The 14616-nt window shown below is 42.7% G+C and overlaps 1 protein-coding gene across 2 annotated transcripts; it reads left to right on the top strand.

Moving 5' to 3' along the window:
• Positions 1 to 6092: 6092 nt before the first annotated feature.
• On the top strand, positions 6093 to 14493 carry LOC5668092 (uncharacterized). Of its 2 annotated transcripts, XM_061655371.1 has the most exons (5): positions 6093 to 6260; positions 6563 to 7029; positions 13766 to 13858; positions 13956 to 14059; positions 14280 to 14493. In XM_061655371.1, exons 3-5 carry the CDS (start codon positions 13777 to 13779, stop codon positions 14490 to 14492), a joined length of 399 nt encoding a protein of 132 aa, XP_061511355.1. In that variant the 5' UTR covers positions 6093 to 6260; positions 6563 to 7029; positions 13766 to 13776; the 3' UTR covers position 14493. The 2 variants fall into 2 exon arrangements, with proteins under 2 accessions (XP_061511355.1, XP_061511354.1); XM_061655370.1 differs by having other exon boundaries at positions 6093 to 7029.
• Positions 14494 to 14616: the final 123 nt, after the last annotated feature.

Genomic DNA, 14616 nt, shown 5'->3' with positions numbered 1-14616 from the left:
TCTTTCCCGTATCCTATTGGTATGTGTATTGTTCAGTGTATTATACGTACGTATGTTTATCGTGAGATATTTTGCGAGGTGTAACAATGACAAACAAAGCAAAACAAAAACCCCAAAATGTATAAGAGAAAACTTGTGCTATTTCTCGTGGCCGAGACATAAAGAAACACAAATGGAAAATAATACAAACAAGAGGGAGGGAGGGAGGAAAGCAGAACAAAACACAACAAACAAAATCAACAAAGTGTGTGGACTAAAGGGACAAAAATGAACAAACCAAAACAACCCTGGGGTAGTAGGCGGTGGTTGCTGTGTGTTGCCACGACAACACACGGATCCGTCAACTGCAAGGATAATGTATTTAGAAGGTTGATTTTTATCGCTTTTGCTGGGCGACATTGTGGGGGACATCTGTCACTCTCTGCATACAAATTTCATTACCCCGCACCAGCCCTCCCCGATTTTTATACCGGAGCCTCCGGAAGAGAAATGTCAAGTCGAGAAATGTCATTTTGCTCTAAACAACTTAACCTTGTCATTTATTACACCTTGGTCAACTGGAGGACGGCAAGCACACCATACACACCGGTCTTTGCTGGGAATGGAGCGAAAAGAGAGAGAGAAAGAGAAAGAGAGAGAGAGAGCGAGAGAGAGAGAGAGAGAGATGGCTTGTTCTTCTTCTTCTTCCTTCTCTTCTTTAAAGCATACAGTTAAATGTAGCGATAGAAATGGGAAGACACAGCAGACACTGGCCAGGAAAATAGAGAGATAGAGCGAAAACACAAACAGTCATTATTACATAGAAATTAAACGAAAAATAATATAAATATCCCTACTCTCTCTCTCTCTCGCTCTCTCTTGATCTCTCCTCGATTGATATGTCGGTTCACCAGTCTCCAGCCCATTCCATGTTTCCCCCTGACACACACTCACACAGAAACATGCAAATCTGATCTCTCGCTATATACAACAACCGCAACCGCAAAATTATACATACAAAATTTGGGATATGATGAGGCGCAATCGAAAAATCGAATCTTTTGACTTGAACAAGACACATTAAGAATAAAGGATTGACTTGAAACGAAAGGAGGAAGTGGTTGTGCGTGTTCTTGTGAGAGCCCTTTTCATGCACGCGCCGTGCGTGAAGATCTTGATGACAATGCAATGCATACAATCACATCAATTAACAATAATTTGAGCTAAATTTACTGTTTTATTTTCATTTTAGATATGAAACGTACATTTCGAAAAATACGAAGAAGAGTTAGAGAAATTTAGCGATAAGAGCTCTAAGCGCAATAAGAGCGATCTTGAAACTGATTCTGATATCATACCAATGTTGGAATTGATCTTCAACCCACAGCGATCCAGGATCTAATCCTGAACAACCGATACATGTATTAGAATTGATTATGAACCCATGACCTTAGCGGCCCTATATCCGCTCCTAAGAACCCATACCGGCTCTCAAATCAGGTCCTGACAACATACCGGTCTAGAAACTGATCTTGAACCCATACCGTACCTGGATCTGGTCCTGAAGTAGATCCTGAATTCAAACCTGAAGCTATGACATACCTGAAACATATACTGAAGCCATTACGATCCTGAAACTGTACTTAAATCCATACCGGTTTTGAAGCTTATCCTGGTCTCCTGGTCTGATCCTAGACCTGATCACGAATCCATATCGTTATTCAAAATGATCCAGAACTCATATAGATCCTGGAAATGATCCCGAACCGATATCGTTTCTGGAACTGATACCAATACAGTTCTGAAATAGATCCTGCAGCCATCCCGGTCTTGGAATTGATCATGCACCTGTCCTGTACAGGTTCTGCAACATATATCTTATTTGTGCTGGAACTGATCCTCAACTCATACCAGTGATACCCATACAGATCCTGGAATCCATACCGTTTCTATGAAGTGATACTGAACCCATCACGATCCTGGAGTTGGTTCCAATTCCATATAAGTGTGGGAACTGATCTTTAATCCACATAACCATAGTGACCCTGCATCTAATCCTGAGAAGCCATATCGGCTATCATATCACATCTTTTGAAGCCATCCCGATCTTGAAACAGATCCTGAACTCATCTTGGTATTGGATCTGATCTGAAACTTGTACTGGTCCTAGAACTGATCGAGAATCCACATCGATCCTGAGCCCAAATCGATCATCAAGTGGTTCTGACACTATACCGATCCTGGAACTGAGCCCATCTTTATAACGTTCTTGCAAAATGATCTTGATCCCTAAGTGGTCTTGGAACTGATCTTTAACCGATAGCGGCCATGGATCTGATCCTGAACCTAAACCAGTTCTGGAATAGCTCTTGAAGCTCTCCCGGTTTTGGAATTGATCCTGAACCCTTACAAATTCTGGAACGTATCCTGATCTCCTACTGATGCTGGAACTAATCGCCAACCCCCATACCGTTGTAATAACGCATACTGAACTTATTCTAATACATGAACTTATACATTGACTGATACTGGGCCAAGGAACGAATCACGAATTATTCCCGGTTTAGGAAGTGGTATAGTAACTGATTTCTACACTTTCTTCAACATGGCAAGTAATTTCCAAGGGATTTTTTTACTGAAATGCAATGCTACTGAATGTGTTGAACTTAAAGCAAAACTCTGACCAAGGGACAAAAGGAAGTATCGATGGACTTGGCGTTCGCGCACATGGCTATTAAATTTGCCAATTGGTTTTATTCGTGCCATTGATATTCATCCAGCATTTGACTTGTCTAAAGCAAGCATTAATGACCATGTTATGCATGCTTAACCCGTTATACAAATAAGTTCCACGCCCAGAAGAACCAACGTGCGCAGTATACGGTTTCGTTTGAAGCTGTATTTATTTGCCCATCAATCAATGAAGCATGAATGAACAAAGAAGCACTAGAAATATATCCCGCTCCGCCCTTGTCGATTGTGGGGCTTCTGCACAATTTCGCAGTCCAATAATAATTGCTGGAACCGCTGGAACCGCTGGACCCGCCAGCAACAACTGCCGCGGACACCCGGTGGACCGGTTTTGTGCGCCTTCCCGCGCACTTATTAATAGTACGCATCTTTCGCCCGTCGCGTCCAATTAATCAATGCATTCGCTCCATCCTCCCATTGCAGGAGGCACCGTTAGAACTTGCATAAATACCGGTTTTGCTCCCCTTGGATTCTTGGATTCGTTCCGGACGGATTGTCACGGACCCGGGGGAGAGGCATCATATTTGCTTGCACGTTTGGTTTGCGCCAGCGTCGAAAGCGAATCAACAGTTGACTGACCGACCAGTGCGTTGTAACCGGGCGAAAGCTTTTTTTCGGAGGGAACACTACTCCAAAAAGAAACAATCCAGTCGATGATGATGTCATGCCTATGCCGGAGATCATCTCCTCCCAATTCATTACCGAGGCGCGCCTGTGCTTTTGACGAAACCGAATTGTACACCGTCATGCGAACTTTATGGACCCTCGTAGTGGAGGGGAGGGGGCAACCTCCAGAGTGTATAAATCCTCCAAATCACGACATCACGCTCGATTAAAATGGGGTCCTGCTTGCATAAAAACTCACGCTAAGCCCCGGTAAAGTGTCCAGTGCCCGATTAGGGTCATTTGGGACAGTGTGGTTTACCGTTTTTTCCTCCACTCGGTAATTCCACCCTTTAAAAAGCCAAACCCTTCCGTGTTTACCTTTGTTTGTTTGCTTTTGTTTTTTCTTTGCAAAACCCATCAGAGGAACAACACAAAGCCACACACCATGTGCTGTGGCGCTGCTGTACACTGCACGGTAACCTGGATACCGCCGAGTCCGGCCGAGTCCAAGCATGCCAAGTGACCTTCAAATGTCTAGGCGAGGGGGAGAAAAGGGGTGATATTTATAGTACGAACACACACGGAGAGAGAGAGAGAGTGCAGAGAGAAAGCATGTGGTGGGTTTGGAGCAAACACGAGAGAGAGAGAGCGAGTGAGAGAGCTTTCGTGTCACGCACACCATCTACTTTTCTAACGATACGTTGCACCGGCACAGTGGGATAAAATTATGCTTTTGATCAGTTAGGTTGCTAAATGTGCAAATTTAACACTTTTAGAAAATATTTTCCAAAAAATGCTATTACACGAGAGGAAAGATGACGGGCGGAGTGTGTATCCGTTCTCTCACTCCACTACACAACCTTTGAGGGATGCTGTGACCAACCGAAACGCTACCAGCGTGGACCAAATTTCAAAGTATTCCCAAATAGCCAGCTCGTACTTTATAGCTGATTTAGGGCTGTTTAACGAAAAATCGTTCCGATGTCGTACTTTGTGGCTGATTAAGAGATAGACGGTACTTTGCGGAACTATGGAGCTTTTTAACAGGCACATGGTACTCTTTGGAACTTTGCGGCTGATTAACACTATGTGTAGGGTTAATGATGGAACTTTAAGGCTTGTTAAGAACGTGTCCCGAACTTGGTGGAACTTTATAGCTTTTTAATGCATGACATCGGTACAAGATGGGTCTTGTCAAAATGTCAAAGACAGACGCCGCCAATCATCTCATTGCTGCTGTACAAGTTAGATTAGTTCTTTGAAGAAGGGATTTTGAAGGAAGTGATTGTTATTGTACAGTAAATTGTGATACGTTTCGTGTAATTTATGAATATTAAGGATTGAAAAATATACACATGTACACAAACAAAACAAATCCTGTTGTTTATTTCATCGATGACGCTTGCTTGAAAATAAAACACAAAGAAAAATAATCCCCGGCACCGTAGCTTAAGGAAGCTGCTTAGGCGCTATTTAGAAGGACCGCCTGGAACTTTGATGCTGTTTATCTACTGCAAAAGGCGAATTAGAGCAGCGATCTTTAGCGTGCCAAAATGAGCTGCTTAAGCAATTCTGGCTATTTGGGTTGTAACAGTAGATCATCCAAATTAGTGTTGTGTAAATCTGATTCAGATACATGAATCTGATTCAATGGAATGATTCAGCGAATCCGAATCTCGGTTGGAAAGATTCATGAATCTCAAAGATTGTTCAAATATTCATGAATCTCGAAAAAATCATAAATTTCGAGGAAATGCTTGAAAGATTCATCAATCTCAAAAGATTCTTATATCTTGAAAGATTAACGTATCTCTAGGGAATTATAAATCTCTAAAAAATCATAAAGCTTGGTCTTTTTTGTTCTTCTTCTTGGCGTAACAACCTACGTGGTTATGCCAGCCAATACAGGCTTTTGAGACTGCTTGGAAAGTGCCACGCAGTCGGACAGTTTGTTATGCTACGGGAAGATGCGAGGCTTGAACCCACAACGGGCATATTTTAGGAGGGATTGGGAGAATTCAATATATTTGGAAATCATACAGATAACAGATTCATGAAGCCTTGAAAATTCATGAACATTTATAGATTCATGAACTTTTGAAGATTCATGAATCTATGAAGATTCGTGAATCTTTAGAGATTCATGAATCTTTGAAGATTCGTGAATCATTTGTAATTCGTGATTCTTTGAAGAATCGACTCGAGATTCGAATCACTCATCACTGAAGATTCATATGAATGAATCTCTGCAAAAGATTCATGTAACCTAACACTTATCCAAATCAGGAGGAAGCTCTATCAATCCTCCTAATCGATCATGATCATCGATCATCCAAATTCCAAATCCAAACGTAACAAATTGTAACGTTTGACGACATCCTCTCCCCCGCCCTATAAGCGTTACGTGGTTGATGGAAGACGCCTAACTCATTTGTTTTCCGATTGTATTTTGACTTTTATCGAAGAAAAAAAAATTAAAAAAAAATCAAAACATTGTTATTTAGCGATCCTTAACAAATGCTTCCCTTCTTTCCCCCATGTAACCCCTACAAGCGTATCGTTATTGATGGATGCCGCCTTAGAGCGGGTGTTTCGGCGTCGCCGGGAGCCAAAGATGGATTGCACAAGTGGACCGGGAACAGGTTTTTTTCTTCTGCTGTTTGCTTCCGCTCGGAGCGAAAAGGGAGAGAGAGAGCGTCCGCCCGTACACGAGAGAGCGAGAGTTTGAGCAAATCCACCCGGTGAACGCGCGGTGTGTGCGTCCCGTAGTCGTTGTTTACCTGCCAAGCGCGTCGTATCGGTCGTCTATCGCCACTTTGCCGGAAAAAGAAAGCACGGAAAACGCCCCACGCGACTTGGTGAGCAGGGGCATTAGAACAGCACGCGGTCGGTTGACGTTGCGGAACACCCGGAATAGCTCAAAAGTGCGTCTAAAAATTTGGGGAGGGAAGCAGACAGCAAGCTCAAGCTCTACCGAAACGGGGAAAGGGGCGTCGTACGAAAAGCCATCTGATTAGAGCGCTCGCACGTGTGTGTGTGTTTGTGTGTGAGTGCGTGTGTATGTGTGCACAGCCGTATTTTTTCCCGCCGTCCTCTTTGCCTGTTCTGTTCGGTCAAGCTCACACAGCCTCACTTCCGGTTCCAGAACACGGGGTAATTGATCTCTCACTCGGTCTTTCTCTCCCTCTCTCTTGCTCCTTTGGTGTGTTGCCGACCGCGAATGTAGGGCGCCAGATGATTGCACCAGTGTTGCCAGTGATATTGCAGCCGTGGTAGAAGAAAAACGTTCACCTTGAAGCATCAAAAAGCTCGTGGGTGGGCTGCAGGCACTTGCCAACAGAAAAACACCTCCAACGGCACACACATATACACAGTGAGAGATTGAGTGAGAGAGGGAGGACCCATGGTGGTGCCATCTACGCATCGATCGGAAGCATAACTCGTACTCTCCCCGGCATTGGGAAGCAATCATGCCAAGTACATAGCGTGACATAGAAACACATTGTGGAGCATTGAGAAAAAGGGTTTTTTTTTTGGCAATCCGTGTGAATTTGTGAGTGTTGAGAAGTTGAAAGAGGGAAACTTCGGAAGCGTCCCAGCAGCAGCAGCAGCAGCAGCAGAAGCTGCAGGCCTACCAAGGAAACCAAAGGAAAACAACACAACAAACACCCATAACAACCAAGGCCGAATCAAGTAAGCATTGAAAACGCAACTACTCATACATTTGTTCACATCCTTTCTAACGACAAGGAAGGAAAATAGTTCGTTGAAAAAAAAACAGAAAAGAAGACACTTTCACAGTGAGAGCGGAAAAGCAACCGCCAGGATCAAAGCAACAACGGAACAACAACCGGGCTTGATTGAGCATAATTGAGCCTATCGTTATTAGGGGGTTATAGTCCAAAAGTAAGGGAATGGGATGCGATAAGGCTTCCGGATTGCACCCGGTCCCCGGGAGGAACGCCACCAAAATGCGCCAACTAATTGCAAGTACAGGCATGAATGGGGCATGAACAATGTCCACGAGGATCAAATTGCCCCGATTTTGGTGGGTGGGTGTGGGTCGAGTTATGTAGATTTGCTTGCTTCCTTTGATACGCTGAATGAGCCCGCCTATTGGCGCTCTTCAGGGTCGTCCAGGGGTTAGCAACTAATTTTTAAATTACTCGGCATTTGGTGTACAATTCTGCTCACTCGGACACCTGAATGTGTATTGCAGGATTTCCCACGATTTATTGGTTGGTTCCCATATTTTTTTTTTTGTGCGTTCCCGTGATGTTTTGGCCGTTTCCCAGAATTTTTTGGTTCAATTGTATTGATATCCAATCGGACGATACCAAAAAATTATGGTCATGAACCAACAATCTATGGGATACGATGAATAAATCGTGAGCCGATCCCAAAAAAATATGGGAACTGGCCAATAAATCGTTGGAAGCCCTGTATATATTTCACCTGATGTGGCGTCTTCCCGAAATTTAGAACATCGACCATAAAGTTGGCTTTTCCATGAGTTTTTTTTTTCTAAATCTCTCACAAGTTTCAGTCGTTTACGCTTAATTTTGGTTCTAACTCCTCTATTTTTGTCACTAAAGCACCTGACTTTTTTCCACCATAATAGCCATCGAGTAACCTTATCGATGTGTGAAAACAGCGATACGTGGGACAAATTGTTGTCTCCCAGAAAGCTCCCAAGTCAGAGGATAGGTGAAAGTACGAGGCATCAGACTACCGGATGACGCCACCCGTAATCCCGTAGGACATGTTTAACAGTCGTAGCCGCTAAATGTTGGCAGTAAGTTATGATCTTTTGAACGTACGCGTACATTTCTACCTTAAGATTGAGTTGCAGTCAAAGATTTGATGCCTTTGAGACATTTTTTTTATTTAATTTATTATCTAATAGTGGGTCCACCAATTAAATTTCAATTCCATTACCTAGATCGACAGGTTGTAATGTAAAATGGATGGTATAATTGGTGCCTTAGAGCAAAACATTGTGACACGCTTTCAAAAATTGGTGCTTGAGAGAACAAAATACAGTGAACCCTCTCTTATTTAAGAGGCGACGGGACTTCAATTCAATAACCATGGCAACACCATACACAAATAAGAGGGACACAGATTTCAGAGGTTTTCCAAATTGGAGGAACAAAAATGTACTGGAAATCAAGGGATTGTGCAAAATGTTCAAATAAGAGAGGTTTTTCAAATTGGAGAGGTGTCAAATAAGAGAGGGTTCACTGTAGAAGAGTTAGAGCAAGGTGCCTAGATAGACTACAGGTAGGTCCTTAGCTCTGATTTTGGTAGCCATGATGGATGGAGATTTCTATGGAGATTGGCAGATAGGGAGTAAGGGTTGCTAAGGACTTTGTATGAGTTGCTGAGTAACTTTGAACTCCCTAGCTGTCAAATGAAAATTTGTCAAAGTACACTGGACAGACCGACCTGTAGTATTTTATGGACCTTGAGTTAGAGGCAGAATTTATCGGAAACGACTGTATCTTGTATAGGAGTAGGTGCTCTAGCAGGCTTAACATGATAACATCAGCTAATTTGATTTGAATTATCAACATGTCGCCTTTGAGACTTTAAAAGTCCAGGAATCGACTCTTTGTTTTGATCATATGGGATTGTTATAAATATTTATTGTTTGGCAAGGGCCCATAATAATCGGTGGTCCGCCCAGTGCCATCTTTGACAAATCTTCATTTGACAGCTAGGAAGGCCAAATTTTCATACAAAGTCATTGACTAAAGATTTAGAGGGACTTCGTCACACTCAGTGTTGGAACTCTAAAACTCAAACAAAGTCCTTAGCAACTACAACTCCTTATCTGCCAATATCTATAGAAATTTCCTTCTATCACAACTACTTATTCATGTCTTATTTGAATTTCAAACAATCGCACCGGTAAAGGCATTGCCGAACCCTGCCATTGATTAGCGCAAAACGCGTTTTCCTCCCAGGCAAAGCTTCCCCCTCTCCTACAGTTTACAACTGTTGCTAATGGTGCGTTGCCTGGGCAATGCGGTAAACCATCAACCATCACCTCCGGCCGCCTTAACCCCCTCGAAAGGGGCATTTGTGTTTGTTCTCTCCCTTCCCCTTTTTATCGACCTTTCACCTGTCGTGACGTGTTGGTCCTTTCCGATGGCGGGTGGCGTGTATCCATCGTAGTAAGCTGCCGAGGCCACCAAAACCACCTGTGCGTGTGTATGTGTGTTGGTGTCACCCAACCCGGCACACGGGAACACGGCCAGCTAAGGAACTTCTTGTGGCCGTTGTGGTAGGGGGGGGGGGGGGGGGCGTTGTAAAATATTTAAAAAGGACAATTTTCACACAGAAGTAAGAGAGAGACAGGCGATTCACGGGAAATTGGGGTTTGAGAACGGAAGCACGTGCACGCTATGATCGGTTTTGCGCCTTTGCGGCAAAGAGGAAGGAGTCTTTTCTCGCCGAGACGAGAGTCGGTCGTGTGTGGGGTACAACAAGTGGTTGCGTTTCCGTTTTGCTTGTCCTTTTCTGTGAAAAGGTGTGTATGTGAGTGTTTATTTTTCTGTGAAAAATCAATTACACATTTAATTGCGTAAAACGGTGAGAAAGAATGGGCGACAAAATGATGATATTAGCGTTAATTAACAGAGAGAAAAAGAGAGAGAGGCGCGTGTAATTCCACCCCGAATTCGTTGGTGAATGATCGTGTGAAAAACAAAGCACACCCTAATATCATAAACGCCCCTTTCGGTGGGGTTGGTTTAATAGGGCGGAAAGAAGAACAAAACACCGAGCAACTCTCTTCGCTCTTCTTAGTGCTCTTTTTTATAGATTCTGGTCGTAAAAACGCAACAAAGTCACGGAGCGCAACAAAGTTTTGTGCAGTGGAAGCATTTTGCGAAGCACACCACTCTGGGAAGGTGATTAAATTACAAAACTACTACCCACATTGCCTGGTAAACAGTGCATTCATTTAAAAGGAATTTTGCATCATTTTACTAGAAAAAAAAGAAAATATTTCCCTTAACAAAAACAACAGAAAAATGAAAAACAAAAAAGCAACTTTGTTATGGCAGAGGCATTTTCATTCATGTTCAACCCGCCGCCCGTTAAGCGCTCTTCACTGCTTTGGGCTGTTGTTTGTTTGGTTGTTGATTTTCCTCTTCGTTTCGGGTTGGTTTCGAACTCGGTTTTCACTTTCGGGCCGGGCTGGCCGGCATCTTAACAAACACACCGCCCCCGGTGGATGGTGTAACACCCTGGGGGGGGGGGGGGGGGGGGGCGGTGGCGTGGCGTTTGTTTGTTCAAGCTTGTTCGAAGGCGAAGGAACGTGGCGGATGAGGAAGGCAAGATTACACCACGGAAGTGAATTTCGCGTGTGTCTTCATTTGAAATGCAACCGACAGTACAAACGCACTAAAAAGTTTGAATGATTTTTGTGTGCATAATTGTTGAAAATCTTTTCGTGAAAGACATGATAAAATAGAGAGAGAGAAAAACAATGTTAAACAAGCTTCTTTAATGCCGGGGGTGTCTTTTGCCACTGATTTTGCGAACAAAACAAAAAAAAAAACACCGAACGCACCCGCGCATGGTTGAAGGGTGATTATCCAACAATGGCTGTCCACACAATCACAAGACCTCAACCGAAGGGCCTCCTCCCCCGGAGGAAACCGAAACCAACGTCATTTATCAACGCAAATTTCCTTTCTGCGGGTCTCACCCAACCACCCACCAGCAGGGCATAACTACCGAATAATGACCTTTAACATGCCGAAAACACAAACGCACACCACCCCCTTTCTTATGATGACGCTTTTGTGTGTTGCTGTTTTTTGGGTAGGGAAGGTGCTTTCTTTTTGGGGCGTTGTTTTCCAACACAGCTTTACCCTTCCAGGCCAAAAAAAAAAACACACACACACACAAAGACCACATCTAACAAAGCAATAATCGCTAATGAATTTATTTACGATGATGGGGAGGTGAAAAATGTTCACCGAGGTGGAAAGATGCGCCTCACACCGAAACGAAAAGGTGGATGCGCGCCGTCTTCTTTGCATGCCATTAACCTTAACAGTTAAGGCAGGGCGAGGGTTAAACGAGAAAAGGGTGATGCTCAGAATGGGTGAAATTAATTCACCTTTTTGGATAACATCTCCTATCGTTGTTTGGACGTTCGGTAGAAAGATATATCGGACAGCCTGGGTGGAACTTTCGCCCGTTGCCGAATAATGCAACAGTTCATTATTTGCATATAATCGCGGTGATGAATGAGGTAATGTGTGTTGTATTTTTTTGTACAAGAAAGATTTGCAATGAAGATACATATGCAAATGGTTTTTTTGCCCTTTTTGTAACAAATAACAAAGATTACTTTTATTCATGCTGAAATGTATTCCGTAAAGAAGGCCCATTGATTGGTCTTACTGAGGGACTCATGTTAATCATCATCATTATATGTTTATTAATACTTTTTTTTTATTAATTTTGGAGGCTTTTTTGGTTTGTCTATCGTATCAGATGGAGTCGTGGATCGCCGAAGTTTTTACAGTCGTTGCCACCAAATTTTAGCTCTAAGGCATCAATTTTTGACAGTGCGCATGAATTTTTGCCTCTAAGGCGTCAATTTTTGACTCTAACGCACCTATTTTTGTCTGTAAGTCATCAATTTTTTACTCTTGTAGGAATCATGACAATTTTACAAAGTATTTAAGCAGATTTTTTAACAATTATCATTCCACATCTCATTAAAAATACAAAAACTGTGTAAATTGATTGTTTCTTGAGAAAAAATGATGAAATTTTAGAAATTCTAAAGCTTTTGTTTACAGCTGAAAATACGTGCCAATGTTTTTCACTCCATTAAATCTTCTAAATTGGCAAAACAATTATTTTATTTTAAATTCTATCAATAAAATTATTCACTACTTAACTTAATTTCAACCATTTCAGAACACACAGTTTCAGAAATTACGTAAAATTTTGTAAATAAAGCGATTGACTCACAGTCAAAAATGGATGCCTTCGAGGCAAAAATTGATGCGCACTGTCAAAAATTGATGCCTTCGAGGCAAAAATCGTGAAACGCTGTCAAAAATTGGTGCCTTCGAGACAAAAATAGGTGAGTTAGAGTCAAAATTTAGCGGCAACGACTGTATCCCTATCCCTGTGTGACATGTAAGGAAACAGATAATCTGCGCTTTTTATAGCGCAATTTTGCTCTCCTGTCTAGGACCGGTCAAGTGGGACAGCTGTTAAGTGCGCGGTGTAAACAAACATGTCCGTAACGAGTTCAAATCTCGAATTCAAGGCGGATTTTAAAATCTGAATTTGGAGATATGATATCATCTTGCTAAAGATGAATAAATTAGTATGACATGGACTTTCAAAGCTAAGACTATGACTAAGACTATGACTTCAAGGCTTTATTTATAATTGACAATTTGTTTCACTAATTCCGTACTTTTCTGCTTCAATAGTACACCAAGAATGGCGAAATTACTTTAATGGGAAGGAGTGCACTTCTAACATTCTTGTAAAGTTTTGTAAAGGAGGAGATAAAATTTTGGAATTAATTTTAAATTCCTAGTATGATCCATATTCACTTAAACAATTATTAAACATATTAACGGTCCTACGTCTTAGTTTAACGTATCATTGAAACTATAAAACATGACCATTAACTGCAGACTACGTCATACAGATCTCTGGTCTATCCTTCCAGTATCGATTAAAAGTCGAATCCAGATACAGCCGTCGAACTATATTTACCACACCAACTACGTGATTTCTGGAGTATACACAACACAAGGTTGGGTTGCAAAATTAACGACCCATTCGGGGCATGGGTGCTTGTGTTTAGCACATTCTGGGACGCTCTGGCTGCGATCTTGTGTCGACATACAAGGGGGAAGGCTAGTCGTCACCTTCGAGGGGATAGTAGTGTGGCGCAAGGTTAAATAAACACTGCTCTTGGTGGTGTGGTGGGTGGTGGGTGCAATATTTCACACGCAATTGAAGCACTAACTATTTTTGTAGTTACAAACGTGCAGCAGTGCAATACGCAAGAAAGGTTCGCGTAGTTTTCCATGCCATGAACGGTTCGGTTTTGTGTGTATTTTTAGATGGATGAAAATAAATAGTTGGATGTGTTGCAGCGCAATAGAGGCAACTGGAATATATGAATTAATTGTAAATGCTACTTGAGAAGTATTGCATTTGCTAAGGCACTCCTTTTTGCTGTTGTGGCATTCTCCAAGAATACCAAAATGCCCTATTTGACGTAATATGCCTGATTTATCCAATGTATTATGTATACCGACCTTAACACAAGTACTCTCACTAGCGGTGTTGGAATAGTTCCATTTCATCATCATCATCATCATCATCTTTATGCAATCATCTCACATCTTTCTTCTACATGTACCACCAGACCGCTTCTCGATGCCATACATTCTCATCCGCGGTAATCTTGCGTCCTACGGTCACAAGCATCCCTTCCGCGTGCTAGTTTCCGGCCTGAAAGGTAAGCAATTGGAGCATTGTATCCATTTATCGTTCGGTTTTATTACCGAACCGGAAGATTGAATTTTATTTTCATGAGCCTTTTTTTCTTCCTCCAGCGGCCGACATCGAGCAGCTGAACCGTTTCCCGTGCGGTGGGTACAGCGATGAGTCCACCGTCGTCTATCTGCAGCATCCGTGCGTAATGCTGACGGCACTGGAGGTAGGTACCCGGACCGGCCGATCGATATGCAAATGAGCAAACGGTGGACATGAATAAAGCACATTGCCCATATTCTGTTTCATCGCTCATGGTCATCTTTATGTGCTTCACATGATGACAATGTTATTGGGAATTTGATGCTGCTTATTAAACTAATTTGTTGTGCTCTCTTTTTTTTTTTTTTTTGCTATGGCTACTTGTCCATCATCCCGCTCCACAGGTACTCGGCTATAGGGTCGTTGCGTCCTCGTCCACGGCCGTGAAGCAAGACTACAACGAGTACATGTGGACGATGCGGAAGGAGTTCAGCGATCCTGAACCGTACCTCAGCGAAACGTCCTCGGCCGTGATCGAGCGCGACAATCTGGCCAACAGTGGCCGGGAGGGTGGCAGCTTTAACGGTGGGAACAGCAAAATCGATCTGCCCGAGTAGGCGGGTGCAAAAAGTCCAACAAAACAGGCGGGCTGCGTCGTTAACAGTGTACCAAAAAGTTAGAATTCGTACGGGTAGCAAACGGTTTTTTTTTCTATATTCAAATGTGACGCTGTCACACTGA

Source organism: Anopheles gambiae, chromosome 3 (assembly GCF_943734735.2).
Source record: "Anopheles gambiae chromosome 3, idAnoGambNW_F1_1, whole genome shotgun sequence".
NCBI lineage: Eukaryota > Metazoa > Arthropoda > Insecta > Diptera > Culicidae > Anopheles > Anopheles gambiae.
Note: the sequence above shows the minus strand (reverse complement) of the source record. Positions and strands in the feature narration are given on the sequence as shown.

Excerpts from the sequence above, each read along its gene's own strand:
- LOC5668092 (XM_061655371.1), top strand. The coding sequence starts at position 13,777 with ATGCCATACATTCTCATCCGCGGTAATCTTGCGTCCTACGGTCACAAG. Across the intron at positions 13,859-13,955 it reads GCTAGTTTCCGGCCTGAAAG|CGGCCGACATCGAGCAGCTG; the intron begins GTAAGCAATTGG and ends TTCTTCCTCCAG. Across the intron at positions 14,060-14,279 it reads TAATGCTGACGGCACTGGAG|GTACTCGGCTATAGGGTCGT; the intron begins GTAGGTACCCGG and ends CCCGCTCCACAG.